Source organism: Loxodonta africana, chromosome 23, assembly GCF_030014295.1.
Source record: "Loxodonta africana isolate mLoxAfr1 chromosome 23, mLoxAfr1.hap2, whole genome shotgun sequence".
Taxonomy (NCBI): Eukaryota; Metazoa; Chordata; class Mammalia; order Proboscidea; family Elephantidae; genus Loxodonta; species Loxodonta africana.
This window is the reverse complement of record NC_087364.1, coordinates 67,401,522-67,419,245: the sequence shown is the minus strand read 5'-3', so window position 1 is coordinate 67,419,245 and position 17,724 is coordinate 67,401,522. Positions and strand designations below refer to the sequence as shown.

General features: G+C 43.0%; 1 protein-coding gene across 1 annotated transcript in view; it reads left to right on the top strand.

Moving 5' to 3' along the window:
• ANKUB1 (ankyrin repeat and ubiquitin domain containing 1) overlaps window positions 1-12,426 on the top strand; it is a 50,716-nt gene extending 38,290 nt beyond the window's left edge. Inside the window, exons 5-6 of the mRNA XM_003416159.3 lie at window positions 1,110-2,048; window positions 10,755-12,426. Of these exons, the coding sequence (XP_003416207.2) occupies window positions 1,110-2,048; window positions 10,755-10,884 (1,069 nt within the window). The 3' untranslated portion in view covers window positions 10,885-12,426. The remainder of the gene's footprint in view (window positions 1-1,109; window positions 2,049-10,754) is intronic.
• Window positions 12,427-17,724: the final 5,298 nt, after the last annotated feature.

Here is a 17,724-nt window from a genome sequence, read left to right as displayed (position 1 = left end):
ATTTCAGATAGCGAGAAGTGCTCTGAAAAACGCTTGGGGATAGTTAGTGACTGGCTTTGTATGGGAGTGTGTGTGCTTCTTAGCTAGAGTGGTTGGGAAGGCCTCTGGGAGTTGGTGATGGTTAAGCTGAGCGAGCTCTGATTGGAAGCAGCAGCCAATATGGAGATCGGAGGAGGCGCATACAGGCAGAGGGAAAAGCTAGTGCAAAGACCCTGAGGTCGGGATGAATTGGGGTGTTGGAGGGGCACCAGGCAGGCCAGGGTGGGGCCAGTGCAGTGACAGAGGAGAGGAGTGATGGGCGGTGGGATGGGGAAGGGAGCAAGGCCAATGTTGAGAGGCCATATAGGCCAAGGTGAGCGGGTAGAATTTAAAAGAAAGGGAAGCTACTGGAGGGTTTAAAACAGAGGATAAGTACCCTCCAATTTATGGAGTGCTGAGTAATGGGGAACCCTGGTGGCAGAGCAGTTAACAGCTACAGCTGCTAACCAAAAGGCTGGCAGTTAAATCCACCAGCTGCTCCTTGGAAACCCTTTGGGTCAGTTCTACTTTGTCCTGTGAGTCAGAATTTACTTGAGGGCAATGAGTTTGTTTTTCTGTTTTTTTTTTTTTTGAGTGCTTAGTGAGGAGGGGCTCGTAGGAGGATGAAAGGCGGCAAGAGGCTGGTCAGGAGGCCCTAGTACCGTTCCTACTGGTGGTGGTAGGGAAGGGCATGATGGTGGCTTAGATCAGGTAGCAGTAGAGAGCCAGAAAATAAGGATTGTTAGAAAACACAAAACAAACTTACAGAACTTTCACACTGCTAAAATGTGCTGAATTTTTCCAACATTTTCCCATGCAATATAAAGCGTGACATTTTCCCTGAGCATTTGATTGTCCGAAGACAGACAACCAGGCCAAGGAAAGCCTGCTGAATTACCGTATTTACGCGTGCGCAGCAAAATACTATGGAAAAACAGAGCCTGTGCCGTTTAAGCAGCGCCTTACTGTTGGCCTTCTCTGCAGACATTTTAGGTAAACGTTAGGGCGAAATGAACATCTTAACTAGAAGGTTTCAGGAGTATTTCGCATAACGACTTTCATCCACTGATTTCACTCCTGCTTGTTTCCAGGTACCAGAGAAGGGTGGCCCTGTACATCGCCGCCTTTTATGGGCACGCCGAGCTCACCGAATGGGCCCTGAAGCAGGGTGTGCGGCCCAACGAGGCGGTCGGTGTTCACCCCTACCGAGCATGGTGCCACGAAGCCCTTCACGCAGATGTCTCGAAATGCCCCGTTCATGCAGCTGCAGAATCGGGCCAGCTGTTGATTCTGAAGGCCTTTGTCAACTGCTGCGCGCTGTGCCTGGAATGCAAAAATGCCGCAGGACAAACCCCCCTGACCATCGCACTCAAACACAAGCATAAGGACTGTGTATTATACTTGCTGACTAAAACGTGGTCCACAGTCTCTTTTCCCAAAGTTTCGATCCCCATGAGAATTTATATCAAAATAAAACAATGGGTCCTGAGAGCTCAAGGTCACGGCCTTAACAAAAGCCAGCTTTACGGAACCAGAGTCTCCGGGGCAAGAGTTGGAGACACCGTGATGGTGGATGGTTTCTCCAAACCAAAAATGACCTCCCAAAGCTGGCACAAGTGCGGGGACAAGGACCCACAAAACAGGCTGTGCAAGTTACCCCCTCTCGGGGGGCAAAGGGCGAGCAGGAAAGCTGCGAATCCTTTGGCAACTTCACAGCAGAGCAGAAGAGAAGAAACCCCCGTGTTTCCCCCACTGGTAGATGCAAATAAGTTCTCTGAATTACAAAGACATCAAGAAAAAAATCAGAAAAAAACTACTGACACAGTGAGAAACAAAGAAAAGTTGATAAGAAATGTGTATCTCCCTCAAGTTCCCCTCCCTCCCGTGTCAAAAGTGGGGTATTCACACCCATCCTATTACTATGCAACACCTGGGGCCGTCTTTTTGCTAAGGTCCTCCTTCACGTCTTTCTCTGAGCACAGCGGGAAGACTCCAAGGGAGAATGCAATCTACTGCTTAGCTGTGGCAAGGTAATGTTTCCCTTTAAACATACCAGGGCGAATCTTTCATAGGACAGGCTGAACATGGGGAATGGGGGCAATGGTAGGCTCAGTGGTAGGGTTCTTGCCTTCCATGTGGGAGGTCTACATTCGATTCCTGGTCAAGTGCATCCATCACCTGTCTGTCAGTGGAGGCTTGCATGTTGCTGTAATGCCGAACAGGTTTCAGCAGAGCTTCCAGACTAAGGTAGATGAAGAAGAGCCTGGGGATATACTTCCAAAAATCAGCCGATGAAAATCCTACGGATCACAATGGCCTGATCCCTCATTGTGCGTGAGGTCGCCATGATTCGGGGCTGACGTGATGGCAGCTAGCAACAAACAGCAACAGGGCAGGGAACGGTCCATGAAGTCCTACCATGTCATATAGGTTGTTCCAATACATCAATTCCCAGCTTCAAGGACCTCGTCTTAGCTTTGCGTCTAGGACAAAATGAGTTAATTTTTTGGCCAAACCTATCTGTGCAGCACTTTGTTCCTCAAGATTCCTTGTCAGTGAAAAGAGTTGTCGCAATTAGCCAGGTCTCTTGCTTTTTTTTTTTTTTTAAGCTAATAAGAAATTGTTAATTATATTTAAAGGGAGAAGGGGGAAACTTAAAATGCAGGAGGGGGACATCAAAAGCACAGGGAAAACTGAATGGCAATGAAAACGAGAGAAAAGAAGGGAAAAATTAAATGACAAACAATCGTAAAGACTGAGCTGACTTACTGGGCAAGGGACACAAGTGGAGGGAAGTCTGTACTGTATACGGTGACGGAATTGATGTTAATATTTATAGGTCAGTTAAAAAGGTAATCCATGATCACAATGAAATAGCCAGGCAAATGTATTAGAAGTGGATTTTCAGGCTCCTTTTTTTTTATTTCATAAGGTAAAATTTTATATATTGGTCATCAGATTTCACTGAAAAGACAACTCTCTGATTAGATCTCAGATCCCATCCATTAGTTATGAGGTATTTTCTGGATGCCGATAGAACAGTAGAAATACAGATTTATGAAACTCTTTTCCCCTTACTTGACATAATGAAAAGGAAAGAAGAAAGAAGGCTAAACTGTGTCACTTAGTTGCCTTTCTATTAAAAAAAAAAAGCCAAATCATTGCCGCCAAGTTGATTCAATAACGACCCTAAAGGACAGAGCAGAGCTGCCCCATAGGGTTTTCAAGAACCAGCTGGTGGATTCAAACCACCAAACCTTTAGTTAGCAGCAGAGCTCTTAACCGCTGCACCATCAGGGCTCCTGACTTTCTGTGTTGGTCTTTACAGAATGGACTCGATGGCAACGGGTTTTTTTGGTTTATTCGGCTAGTTGTTGCCACCTAGTGGTGAGAGTGATTTGGGCTGTAAAACTAGCAAAACTCAGAAACCAACCCAGAAGTTGACAGCAGATAAAGACACTGCTTTACAGCTTCCATCTTTATAATTTGGGAGGTATCTCTGAGTATAAAAATAGATCATCTTCTGTCTGGAATGATTAAAAAAAAAGGATCTGGAAACATACAGCAGTGATAGTTACACAACATTATGAAGTTACTAACGCCTCGGAATCGCACATGCATAAGAAGTTAAAACGGTAAATTTTATGTTATGTATATTTTACCACAATAAAAATTATTTAAAAAAGAGATCATCTAAAACTCTAGAAAAAGACGAGAAAAATGATTAATTGAAAGAAGTTATATAGCTGATTTAAAAATCAGGCTGTAAACACAAGGTAGGAAATGCTGATTTGTTTTGTCAACAGGTGTGTGTTAAAAATGCATTTATTTTTCAAACATCTAATAAGTACCTATTACGGCCCAGGTGCAGTGCTAGGCAGGATGTAAACGTGCAAAATTATCTGCGTTGGCAGGTGTGTGTGTGTGTGTGTGTGTGTGTGTGTGTGTGGTTTCAGGTGAGAAAGACAGCCAGTATCTATTATCTGAAGTGCTTTTTTTTGGAAATAGTTATGAAGCATTGAATAAAATGCATACAGAGGGCTAATCTCACATGTATGGCTTGGTGAATTTTTACATCCATCCATCCAACCACCACGCAGGTCATATATGAAATATTTCCAGCACCCAGAAAATTTTTCTTGTGCCCCTTGTCGGTCAATAATCTCTTCCAGACATACAACGACTATTCTGACCTCTATCACCATTGACGGGAAGCCCTGGTGGTGTAGGGGGTAAGAGCTATGGCCGCTAACCAAAAGATCAGCAGTGTGAATCCACCAGGCGCTGCTTGGAAACCCTATAGGACAGTTCTACTCTGTCCTATAGGGTAACTATGAGTCGGAATCGACTCGATGGCAGTGGGTTTTTTTTAATCACTGTAGACTAGTTTTGCCCCTTCTTGAACTTCACATAAAGGGCGTCATATGGTATGCACCTTTTATGTCTGGCCTTTTTGTTCATCATATTGTCTATGAAATTCATAGACAATATGTTGAACAAAATATGTTTTACGTATCAGTTGTTCTTATTTCTATGTGATGTTTCATTGCGTAAATATATCGTAATATATTTATTCATTCTCCTCCCTGATGGCACAGTGGTTAAGAGCTCAGCTGCTAATCGAAAGGTCAGCAGTTCGAACCCACCAGCAGCTCTGCAGGAAGAAGATGTGGTAGTCTGCTCCCATAAAGATCACAGCCTTGGAAATCCTGTGGGGCAGTTCTACTCTGTCCTTTGGTTCTGATGGACATTTGGGTTGTGTCTGATTTGGAGTTATTTTGAATAAAGCTGCTATGAGTATTCTTGTACTTGAGATTTGGAGTGCATTTGCAGTCATTTCTTGACTCTTTGCCTAGGAATGGAATTGCAGGGTCATAGGCTAAGTTTACGTTTAGCTTTAGTGAATACTTCCAAACAGTTTTTCAAAGAGGCTGCACTAGTGTGCTATTTTTGTAGGTATGTTTCACAAGGATTGGTGTTATCAGAGAGAGGCAAACTCAAGGCAGAGAAGGGAATTGTTGGGGAAACCAATCTGCTAAAGAAAGAGGCCAGTGTGGGAGGTAGACTCCTGGAGGGAGCAGTGGTTAACTTCTTCCGGCAGAGATTCTCCCAGAAAATTCTCTTTCCAACCCTTTCTTTTCTCTTTGCAATATTTTTCTCTTCTCTCTATTTTCACATCTGCCACTTTCTCCCCATTCTGTTTCACCCCTTTCCACTGTGTCTTTCCCACGACCCTTCACACCTTCCTTTGTTGGTGGGCTGTGGAAAGGAAGGGAAGGCCTACAGTTCTCATGTCCTGCCACGGATCTTCTTGGTCTAGTGCATGCCCCTCACCAAAGTCATGAAAGCACCTATGTCTACCTGAAGTAGCCCGTCAACCTAGGCAATAAGATGGCCTGATCACACACTGCTAAAAAGCCAGTCCAGCTCTTGTGCCAAAAAAATACAAACACAAGGAGTGAACATGGCCATCTTGATGTCTATATCCACCGTCACCAAGCTAGCATCCTAGCCATGAGATAGGGAAGAGCCATAATGCAATCCTTCATGATGGTGGCCCAGGGAAATTAGGTCAAGGTGGATAAAGTAGCCATTGGATGTTCCTTATTATATGGGGAAGGGGGTGTTTCCCAAACCAGGACCCCAGACAATTTATCTTGTATCGTATGAAGGTGCTGGCTGGACAACATTTCATTCAGCAACTCCATCTTTAGATTCCTAAAAATTTATCTTTTAGAGTTAATTAAGAGATGGTATTGCTGCAGTTAGCTCAGACCAAGTGCCAGTGTGAGTCATGGTTAGTGGGTGCATGTGGCTGGTGTGGAGATGACAACGACTAGAGCCAGAGATCACAGAGCATCTCACTCCTCAGGCTCTGGAAGATAGTGTGGGCTTTCTACAGATTAAAAAGATCTCCAAGGTATGACCAGAAAATTGTCTTCCTTACCAGTTATTATCTGATTCCCAGGAAGTCCAATGCAGTGAAGATTCCAGTGTGAGGGTTTGATCCTGACAGGATGGGGAATAGATGGTAATCCCAGGTGGCGATTCTAATGGACCTTCACGCTTTGATAAAAGTAGAGCTCTGTGTTTTTCTAACTTTACAAAAAATACCAGGGGTTGGGCAGGAGACTCTTGCCTTAAGTTCAAGCCACTGTGATTGCTGGAGGTGTTTGCCTCAGGCTTGGAAAGTGAATTCAGGGAATAAATCTGCCTGGCCTGCTCATGGCCACTAAGTCTGCTGTCCATGTGGGAGAACTCCTGAACACCTCTGGGTAGGTGGGGATTCCAGGAGTAGAGGAAAGCTTGAGCAGGAGGAAATCTAATGGGGGAGGTGGAGCAGAGGTCTGTGTGGACAACAGGCAGTGTTGGTGCAGAGGGGAAACCTGGACAATGGAATATTGGCTCTTAAAAAAAAAAAGAATTTTAATTACAAAATACAGTAACATATGCTCCCTGCAAAACGTACAAACACAGAAATTTATAAAGTAAATCATGAAAGCCTCCCCTTGTCCTTCAATCCTACTCCTCTCCTTCTCACCCACCCTGTTCCCCTCCCCAGAATACACCATTATTGCTAGAACTTTCTATGTATCTCAATTTACATATGTGAGATATGTGTATGTGTCTCCTTTTTTTTTTTCATAAAAAGGCTTTTACTTTGCTTATCATTCATAAATATATACCAAAAAAACCCCTATTGCTGTCAAGTCAATTCTGACTCATAGCGACCCTGTAAGACAGAGTAGAGCTGCTCCATAGGGTTCCCAAGGAGCACCTGGTGGATTCGAACCACCAACCTTTCGGTTAGCAGCTGAGCTCTTAGCCACTGTGCCACCGGGGTTCCCATAAATATATAGATCGCAAATATATCTTTAAATTTTTTCCATGTTGTAGGATATGAGCTACCTCATTAAAAAAAAAAAAAATGGCTGCCGAATAATCCATTGCTTTTGTGCATAATAACTTGTTTAACCAGCACCCTCTTGATTTAATTTGAGTTGTTTCTAGATTTTCACCATGAAGGCAGTGGTGCAATAAGTCCTTTTATATATAATACTTATTCATTTACAGAAATATTTCTACAGGATATTTCAATTGAAGTGAAATTGCTTGTTGAAAGGACATGCACATTAAAAATTTTAATAGATATTTCTGAGTTACCTTCCTGAAGGGCTGTACCAAATTATTCCCATTGTCTCAGTTACCTAGTGCTGCCATAACAACGAGAACAACAACAACACAGATACCACAAGGGGGTGGCATTAAAGAACAGGAACTTATTGTCTCACAGTTTTTAAATCGTTGTTGGCAGGGCTGGACCAACTCTCTCTCTCTGTGGGTTCTAGGGAAGATCCCTGTCTCTTTCCACTTCTGTAGGTCTGGGCATTTCTTGGTGTTCCTTGACTGCTTGTAGATGTATCTTTATCTGGTGTCTGTCTTGCCCCTGTCTGTGTGTCACTCTGTTTTCCCTTTTATAACATACAGCTCAGAAGGGATCAGGTTCAGGACCCACGCTACTCTATATGACCTCCTTAACATAACAAAAGAAAACCCCTATCCCCAAACAGGGTCATGTTTACAGATACAGGGATTAGGACTTCGACATCCTTTGTGGGGGGGAAACAATTCAATCTGTAGCACCTATCGATAGAGTATGAGAGGCTATTTTTGAGTCAATGACAAAGCTACAGGTAGGAGGGACCAAGGCCCAGGGGAAATTACAAGAAGGGAGGGAGTGAAGGAGAGGACCAGCACCCTGACAAAATCTCTCAAGGTCAACTGTGGTGGTGCTCTGTTATGACCCAACATTCCCTGAGAAGAGGTTCTCAGTGGTACCCCCTCAACAAGGTACAATTCCGGTACATGCCTGTAGAATGAGGTCTGTTATGCACACTTCTTGGGTACACCATGTAATGGGTTTGGAGTAGGTATTTCTTCTCTTTGGTAACTCAGGGTTATGACCTGCCCCCTCCCTGCCTGCTCAGCCCCCTTCATTAGGTGCTGGGATACAGTAGGACCACATGCTGAGGCTCTGCTGAGCAACCTGGACTGGCAGGCCTTGCTGTTTTGTGTAGGTGGCATCATGGATTGAATCGTGTCCCCCAAAATACGTGTATTAACTTGGGTAGGCCATGATTCCCAGTATCATGTGATTGCCCACCATTTTGTCACTTGCTATGATTTTCCCATATATTGTAAATCCTGTCTCTGTCATGTTGATGAGATGGGATCAGTGACAGTTATGTTAATGAGCAGGACTCAATCTACAAGGTTGGGATGTGTCTTGAGCCAATCTCTTTTGAGATATAAAAGAGAGAAGTGAGCAGAGAGACATGGGGACCTCATGCCACCAAGAAAGTAGTGTCAGGAGAAGAGCATGTCCTTTGGACCCAGGATCCCTGCACCGAGAAGCTCCTAGTCCAGTGGAAGATTGATGACAAAGACCTTCCTCCAGAGCTGTCAGAGCGAGAAAGTCTTCCCTTGGAGCTGATGCCCTGAATTTGGACTTCTAGCTTACTAGACTGTGAGAGAATAAACATCTCTTTGTTGAAGCCATCCACTTGTGGTATTTCTGTTATAGCAGACCTAGATGACTAAGACGTGTAGGCGTGTGGGTCCTAGAAAAGCACAGACACTAGAGCGGGGCTACTCTTCTTGTGCATTCCTAAGCACTGGGTTTGGGTGGCTAGTTGCATTGCCTGCCCCCCTCAGTCCTGCTTTGGGCGATAGAGGACCCACTGGAGCAGTGACTGGAGGGGTGAGCTGGAAAAATGAATTCAGGGAAGAAATCTGCTTGGCCTGCTCACGGCCACTAAGCCCTGCTCACGGCCACTAAGCCCTGCTCTTGATATGGGAGTAACTCCTCCTTAACGCCTCTGGACAAGTGGCCTATTTGTTGGGGATTCTAGGAGTAGGAGAAGCTTGAGCAGGGAGGAAGTCTAATGGGGCAGGTGGATCCCCAAAGACAGGTCAGAGAATTGGCCAAATCCTGCGGGCCCAGCCTCCCAGTCTAGCTTGTCAGATAATACACATCTAGTCACTAAGCCCTTGCCCTCTTGTTGTTGGACCTGCATCCTGAATTCCTTGACTCCTGCATGGGGGTAAGAACTTTGTTCACTTTTTGTATCTCCAGCACTTATAATAGTGCTGGGCATACAGTAAATGCTCAATAAATAGCTGTTGAATGAATGCATAAAAGCCTGGGAAAGTTGTATGTGCTTATACCATCCTTTTCTGCTTGGGCTGGAATGCCTATGCTGAAACGGAACACTCAAGCTCAGTTAGGTGGCCGAATTGATGGTCCAGTTAACGGTTATTCATTCAACACTCATTAAGCTGAAGATGTAGTGGTAGGCTGACCAACCATCTTGGTTTGTCCAGGACTTTTCCCAGCACTAAAAGTCGCATTTCCCAGGAAATCCCTCACCCTGGGGCCTAGTGGACAGTTGGTCACTGTGTGTAGTGGAGAGGGAGCAGACATGCAGTCCTGCACTTGAGAAGCAAACTGCTTAGTAAATTGTGACAGAAATGACTGTACAGGCAAACTGAGGAAAGTGCTGTGAAGAAGAGGAACTTGATTCTATAGAAGTCTATAACATGGACCTTGTCCTCCCTAGGGAAGTCTTTGAGCTGAAATCTGAAGGACAACTAGGGGTGAACCAGGTGAAGAAAGTGGAGAGATGTTAATTTAATATATGAAAATTAATTTGTCATATATTAGTCATATAATTCAAAATTAGAAGTCTTTATTAGCATATAACCAGAGAATAGCTATCAAACATAAAGTTTCATTGCATTGCAGTTAGAAACCAAAAAAACCCAAACCCACTGCCATCAAGTCAATTCTGACTCATAGCGACCCTATAGGACAGAGTAGAACTGCCCCATAGGGTTTCCAAAGGAGCAGCTGGTGGATCAAACTGCCGACCTTTTGGTCAGTAGCCAAGTTCTTAACCACTGCACCACCAACCAAAACCCAAACCGAGCCCATTGCTGTTGTGTCCGACTCATAGTGACCCTATGGGATAGAGTAGAACTGCTTCATAAGGTTTCCAGGGAGCAGCAGGTTGATTTGACCTGTGAGCCTTTTGGTTAGCAGCTATAGCCCTTAACCACTGTGCCACCAAACCAAAAAAACCCAAAAAACTAAACCCAGTGCCGTCAAGTCGATTCCCACTCGTAGCGACCCTATGGGACAGAGTAGAACTGCCCCATAGAGTTTCCGAGGAGCACCTGGTAGATTTGAACTGCCGACCCTTGCCGTAGCACTTAACAACTATGCCACCAGGGTTTCTTCTGTGCCACCAGGGCTCCACATTTTGGTTAAAGGCTGTCGAAATATCCAATGCCTTATCAATGACAAAAGCCTAATTTTGTTTGTGGTGTTGGCTGGGGTAGAAGGGAGAAGAGGTCAGGGAGTATGTGGTTATGCAGATGTCCAGCAGAGGACAGATAGAAAAGGTTCCAGCCTCAGGAGATCAACATGGCATTAACGGTTTTCTGTTTCCAGTTGTGGGCTCTCAACTACTAGCATTGCCTTGCGAGGATGTCAGTCCCACTACTTCACAAGGAACTAGTTTTAGAAAGGCTGCTGCCTCCGATTTTACATCTTACCTCATGTGACAAGATAAACCAGCCACAGTTACACAATCAAAAGATTTTCATCTTTTCAGCTGGGAAAGGGGAAAAGATTGGCTGGATCTCCTTGTTAATTCCGTCTTGTTTTCTTGCAGTGCCTTTAAAGAGAAACCCTGGCTTCAGCAGTTAGGCATAGCAAGAGTCCTGGCCAAAAAGAGCATTTCCAACCTGACTACCCAAAAAGGTCTGACACCACGTGGAAATTCTCTGGAAAACTTGCTTTGAAAAGTTACAACAAAGACTTTGGGCAAAGATTCGGCCAAATATGACGGCAAACCGGGAGTTCTAATACTAACAATTCTAATGCTATGTGACTATCGGCAGGTTGTTTTGTGTCTAAATGCGTGTTTTCTCAGACTCCATTGCTGTGAGTAAAAAACTTAGGGCAATTTTTTTTTGCTTAAAAAGTTTGAGGAAGAATACATATAAGAAACTGAGAGTAGTAGTTGCCTGTGGGGTGGGGGAACTCAGCAGATGAGGAACAAGGATGGGAGTAAGAATTTTCAGTTTCTCTTTTTTTGTTTTCCTGAGTTTGTTTTAATTTTTTAACTTATGAATGTAGTACATAATGAAAAGTAAATAAAAAAAAATCTATGTAGGGAAAGTCTTTAAGAGAGTTATAAATACCATCTAGGTCTAGTACTGGTCAGATATCTGTTTGAACCTCTGCTAAAACATTGCTTTCCATTAACTTTTTTTAATTGAGGTAAATTTTACATACAGTGATTTATACTGACCTTAAGTGTTTTTTTTTTTTTAAGTGTAAAATTCAATGAGCTTGACGCATACATGCATCTGTATGACCAATCAAGACGCAGAGCACTTCCATTATCCCAAAAAGTTCCTTCAAGTTCCGGTCCAGTCAATCCCAACCCCCTATTGGTAACCGCTCTTGTGATTTCTATCGCCATGGACAAGTGTTCCCTGTTTTTGAACTCCAAGTCAAGGAATCTTACAGTTGTTCACTTTTGCTTCTGGGCTCTTTTGCTCAACCTAATGTCTTGAGATTCCATCATGTTGCTGGTTGTATCACTAGTTCATTTTGTTTTTGTTGCTCTGTCGTATTTCATTGTATGGATGCGCTTCAATTTGCTTACCTATTTCAGCGGCATGGAGACTTGGGTTTTTGGGGTATTATGAAAAAGCTACTATGAACATTATTGTTAGGGTCTTTTTATGGACATATGTTTTCATTTCTTTTGTGTAAATACCCAGGAGCAGATTTGCTGGATTATACAGTAAATACACATTTAACATTATCAGAAACTACCTAACGAGGGGGACCAGACCCTGGAGAAGGACATCATGCTTGGTAGAGGGGTCAGTGAAAAAGAGATGAATTGACGTAGTGCCTGCAACAATGGGCTCAAGCATAGCAAGGATTGTGAGGATGGCTCAGGACTGGGCAGTATCTCGTTCTGTTGTACACGAGGTCGCTATGAGTCAGAAGCGAACTGAAGGCACCTAAGAATCACACTCTGGGTGCTGGCTACGTAAACCAAAACCAAACCCATTGCCATTGAGTCAATCCTGACTCATAGGGACCCTATAGGACAGAGTAGAACTGCCCCATTGGATTTCCAAGGAGTGGCTGGCAGATTATGTACAAATTGCTAAAATGCAACAAGGATTGTATTTTTTATCTGTACCCTTTTCTGTATGCATTTTGTAACCCAAAAAACAACACAAAAAGAATGAAAAGAAAACATGCTCAGGAGCTAACTCCTGCACTGGCGCCAGCCTTGGGCTCTTTCAGGAGGGGTTGGTTCATGGGGGTGATGGGTATCACCATGCTATTGTCCCCTTGAGAGGGTGCTGGACTGTGACACTTTGCAGAGGGTATTGATATTTTATGTATCATTGAAACACAGCCAAGGAAACGCCTTGTGCAAAGATTTTGGAACTGGAAACCCGAGAAGGAGAAAGACGTCTGGGGAAATACAAGGAAAAGGCAAGGTGGATGAGGTGGGGGGATAGAAAGACGAAGAGAGAGTTCGAGGTGATGACTGATTTGAAGCCTCATTCCCTGCCAGAATCAACTGGAACAAACACTATTTCTTCTGCATATTGATTCTTTCTTCATTTTAACCCAGATAGTAAAACCCAAAAAACTAAGCTAGCATGAAGTCCCATTAAGACTTACGTACTTAAAATGTTATACAACTGGAAAGCATTAGTGTTAGCATGCATAGGCTGCCTTAGGATATTTATTCTGAGCCTGGATCATATTGGATCAGAGCTCGTTGCTACCTTCTCTGTTCCTCCCCGTAATTCTGTTCATTTCTTAAGTATTATCACTCACCACATAGCATTGACCTTACTCGGTTGCCTGTCTCCCTCACTCTACCTGTGATCTCCTACAGGCCAAAGGCATTGTTTTATTCATTTTCAAATTGCCAGGGTGCAGCATGTGCGTAAGCCTTGAAGTAATTGGTCAATAAACGTTTGTTGAATTAAATGAATGGATTTTAGGATAATCACACGCACTGCATTGTCAACCATTTGTGCACAATGTACTATACGTCTATAAATTATGAATGCTTCAGCTTCAAATCCTTCTATTGCTTAATGCTAATGTATTGTTTCATTTGATGATCACTATCAATTTCCTAATGTGAATGAGTTCATCTGAGCATGACGACAGCCCTGCAAGGCACAGAAGGGTGGCCATCATCCTAACACCCATTTTACAAACAAAGAGGCTAAGCCCATTACACACAAAAACACCTTGTTAGAAGTCCTACCAGCAGTAAGTGAAAGAGCCAGGTCTGGAATCTGAGTGTTTGGTTTTTCACTAAGGTAATTGCCACTAAACAACTGTGTGATCTTTGATAACAAGAAAGCCCCTTTGTAAATTATCCTGGGGAGCTGTAAATCCCAGGCTGATTTCCTGTGGCTGTAACTTGGCTTCTTGGACATCCTCTTTGGCCAGACCATTTCGTTACTCCCGAATTCCCACCTTCATGTCCCCTCCTCCCACTTCTGCCCTTGAGATCTCACAGAAGAAAGGCTATTTCATATTGCCATAACTCATAATTACAGTGGTAAATCTGCACTCAGAACAAATACAGTAGTAGCTCAGATAGTATGCATTACTGCGTTAGCGGCAGGGCCAAGGTCTAACTTTGGGGGAGGAGGCTTAAGTTCCCCCATCTCTATCAATTGGCCTTTCAACCTGTCAGGAAAAATTGTCAAATACTTTGAAATGGACCAAAAAAAAAAAAAAGACTAGTGAGGTATTAGTTTCCTATTGATGTTGTAACAAATTATCGCAAATTTAGTAGAGTAAAACAACACATATTCATTATTTTATAGCTCTGGAAGTTAGAAGTCCAAAATGGGCCTTGTGGGACTAAAATCACTGTGTTAACCCAGTTGCATTTCTCCTGGGGGCTCTATGGGAGAAGCCGTTCCTCGTCTTTTCCAGCTTCTAGAAGCTGCTCGCATTCCTTGGCTCATGGATGCATCACTCGGGCCTCTGCTTTTGTCTTGTTCTCTGATGTGGACCCTCTTGTCTCTCTCTTATAAGGACCCACGTGATTATGTTGGACCCATCTGGATAATCCAGAATAATCTCCTCATCTCAAAGTCCTTAACTTAATCACATCTACCAAGTCCCTTTGGCCTTGTAAAATAACAGATTTACAGGCTTTAGGGATTAGGATGTGGACGTCTTTGGAGGGCCATTATTCTGCTTCCCACCTAAGTGTCCTGTCTAGCTCATTCTTCTGGTTTATTTCTATCTTTCATTGTCTTTGAGTTTGAGCTAGTTTACAACTCCATGAATTGTAGAAAGCCAATAATAATACAAATTATTCTTGTTCATAGAAATCCAAATTAAATGATTCTGATGGAATGCAATTGGTTACTGCCCTGTGGATAGACATGTTTTGTGTCTCTTTGTAAATTCATTGCAGCATGCTTTATTCCCCAACCATGTGTGGTACTTAGAACTATCCTTTAAACCAGCTGTAACTGGTTTTTACTGTAATCTTATTGATTCCCTCCATAAATGAGTTCAATAGAATCTTGGAGATGTGTTAATCATATATTTGTATAAGAATCATGCTTTTACCTTTTCTGAAAATTCTTTAATATGGGCATTTTTTTCAGTAATGCATAAATAAAAGCCTCTTCAGAAAGTGATGCCATTTGGTGATCTGTAATTCACAGCCTAGGTAAAAACTGTGCTCTCTCTGCACATGCTGCTTTAAGACCCTCCTAGCAAGTCCAAGGGCCTGTTCTTCTGTGCCCCAGTGGAAGAAGCCAACAATTTCAGTCCGATGAAAGGCACGAGACAGACACAGAGAGTAGAGCTGGGCAACGCTTCCAATTTTCACATCTACCTAGGAGCCTGATAAGATACATATGATGATCTCTCCCCGCCTGTTACCACCACCAACGGGTGTCACCACCACCAACAGGTGAAATTTGGAGAGTCATATTCCTATCAATTAGCAGTTCTGTAGTTTCTTATATTTGTGTGAGGAGAGCGTTGGAAAATGAACCAAAGTCTTACACTGTCTTAGTCATTGAATGGTGGTATAACAGAAGTACTACATGTGGCTGGATTTAACAAAGAGAAATTTATTTTCGCACAGTCTAGCAGGCTAGAAAATCCAAACTCAGGGTGTCGGTGCCAGGGGAAGGCTTTCTCTGTCGTCTCTGGGGGAAGGTCCTTGTCATCAGTCTTCCCTCGGTGTGGGAGCATCTCAGCACAGGAACCTCAGGTCCAAAGGACGCACTCTGCTCTTGGCACTGCTTTTTTGGTAGTATGAGGTTCCCCATTTCTTTGCTTGTTACTCTCTTTTATATCTCAAAAGAGATTGGCTTGAGACACTACCTAATCTTGTAGACCTGATCAATATAACTGCCTCTTATCCATCTTATTACATCATAGTGTAGGATTCACAACATATAAGGAAATCACATAAAATGGTGGACAATCACATCAAATGGTGGACAATCACACAATACCGAGACTCATGGCCCAGCTAAGTTGACAGATATTTTGGGGGGACACAATTCAATCCATGACAACCACCCTCAAAACATAAAAAATAAAGACATTGTTCTCGACCCTGCAAGTCGTTATCCTCCTCCTCATCAACTTTATACTAATTTCTATCACTCGCAGAACTTGTCACAAACCCTCAGCTTTTAGCCTGGTGTGTAGAAGCATGGGCTTTGGAGCGGGTGGGCCAGGGATCCAACCCTCTTCCCAGCTCTGTCACTGGCTTATTAAGTAATCTGTGGAACTTTGCTTCTTCATCTGTAAAAATGAGGCCAAAGCTATTGAAGGCATTAATTAAGAAAAATTAAATACGATAATGTATACAAAAGCTCTGTGCAAACTAATAGCTCTATAAAAATTAGCTGCAGTTGCTTGACGTCTCTCTCAGTTTCCTTATAGCTAATGGGAATAGTAATAGTACCTACCTCATAGGGTTTTTCTGAATTCTTTCTAGAGTTAATAAATGTAAGAACAGTTCCTGACACATCGTTAGTACTTAATAAATGTTATCTATTGATATTGTTCCTGTAAGTTCCATGACAAGGCGTGTTAGACTTTTTTTTTTTTATTGTGCATTAGTTGAAAGTTTACAGAGCAAATTAGATTCTTATTTGATAGTTTGTACACAAAGAGTTTCATGGCCTTGGTTTCATTCCCTACAATGTGTCAGCACTCTCCCTGTTTCCACTCTGGGTTCCCTGTTTCCTTTGCTCCTGATTTCTACCTCTTCCTGCCTTCTCATCTTTGCATTGGGTCAAATATTGCCCTCTTGATCTCATATAATTCTAAGGGGCACGTTCCTCTCTGGTGTTATTAATTATTTTATAGGCTTGTCCAGTGGAGCAGTGGTTAAGACTTCAGCTGCTAACCAAAAGTTTGGCAGTTTAAATCCACCAGCTACCCCCTAGAAACCCTATAGGCCAGTTCTACTCTGTCCTATAGAGCCGCTATGAGTTGGAATAGCCTCAATGGCAATAAATTTGGCTTTGTCTACTGTTTGGCTGGAGGGTGGTCTCCAGGAATGGCTTCAGTTCCAGGTCAGAAGGGTGTCTTAGGGTCATAGTCATGAGGGTTCTTCCAGTCTCTGTCAGACCAGTAAGTCCGGTCTTTTTTGTGAATTTGATTTTTTGTTCTACATTTTTCTTCTGCTCTGTTAGGAACCCTCTGTAGTGATCCCAGTCAGAATGGTTGGTAGTGGTAACTGGGTACCATCTAGTTCTTCTGGCCTCAGGATTGTGTAGCCTGTGGTTCATGTGTTCCATTAGTCCTTTGAACTAGTTGCTCCACTCACCTTTGCTCTGGATGTGAAGAGACCAATCGTTGTATCTTAGATGGCTGTTCGTAAACTTTTAAGACCCCAGATGCTACTCATCAAAGTAGGATGCAGAACATTGTCTTTATGAAATAGATGTCCCCCAAGTCTATGGTCCTTTGCTTTTGACCCTAGAAATTTCATCCCAGCACGTGCTTGGCTACGTCTACGAGGTTTCCCTGACTGTGCCCCTTGTGTGCTCTACTGTCTATATGAATATATGAGGAACATCTACAGTCATGTATACAAAAATACCCACCACCAAACCTGTATCTGACAGTGGGTGTGCTCCCTTACACCCTTCCACACCTCTTGGCATATCTACCTATGCATCCGTTCCTAAATTATTGTTTGTTAATACTATTGTTGCAGGATTGTCTAGTAGTGCCCTTTATTCTTGCATTCCTTTCAGTGTCCTCTCTTGCCTTGGTCATATTGTGCTGACTTCTCCCATATTATGTATTGCCTTTCCCTTCACCAATATTAACATGTATCTTCTATCTGGCAATTTTCCCTTTCTCTCCACCCATTAATGGTAACCACCAAAGAATATTTTTTCTCTCTGAATGTAAACTTTTTGTTGTTCTTTTATAATAGTGTTCTCACACAGTATCTGTCCTTTTGTGATTGACTTATTTCACTCAGCATTGTTACTGTTGTTGTTAGGTGCCATCAACTTGACTCATAGAGACCCTACATACAAAGGAATGAAACACTGCCTAGTGCTGCACCATCCTCA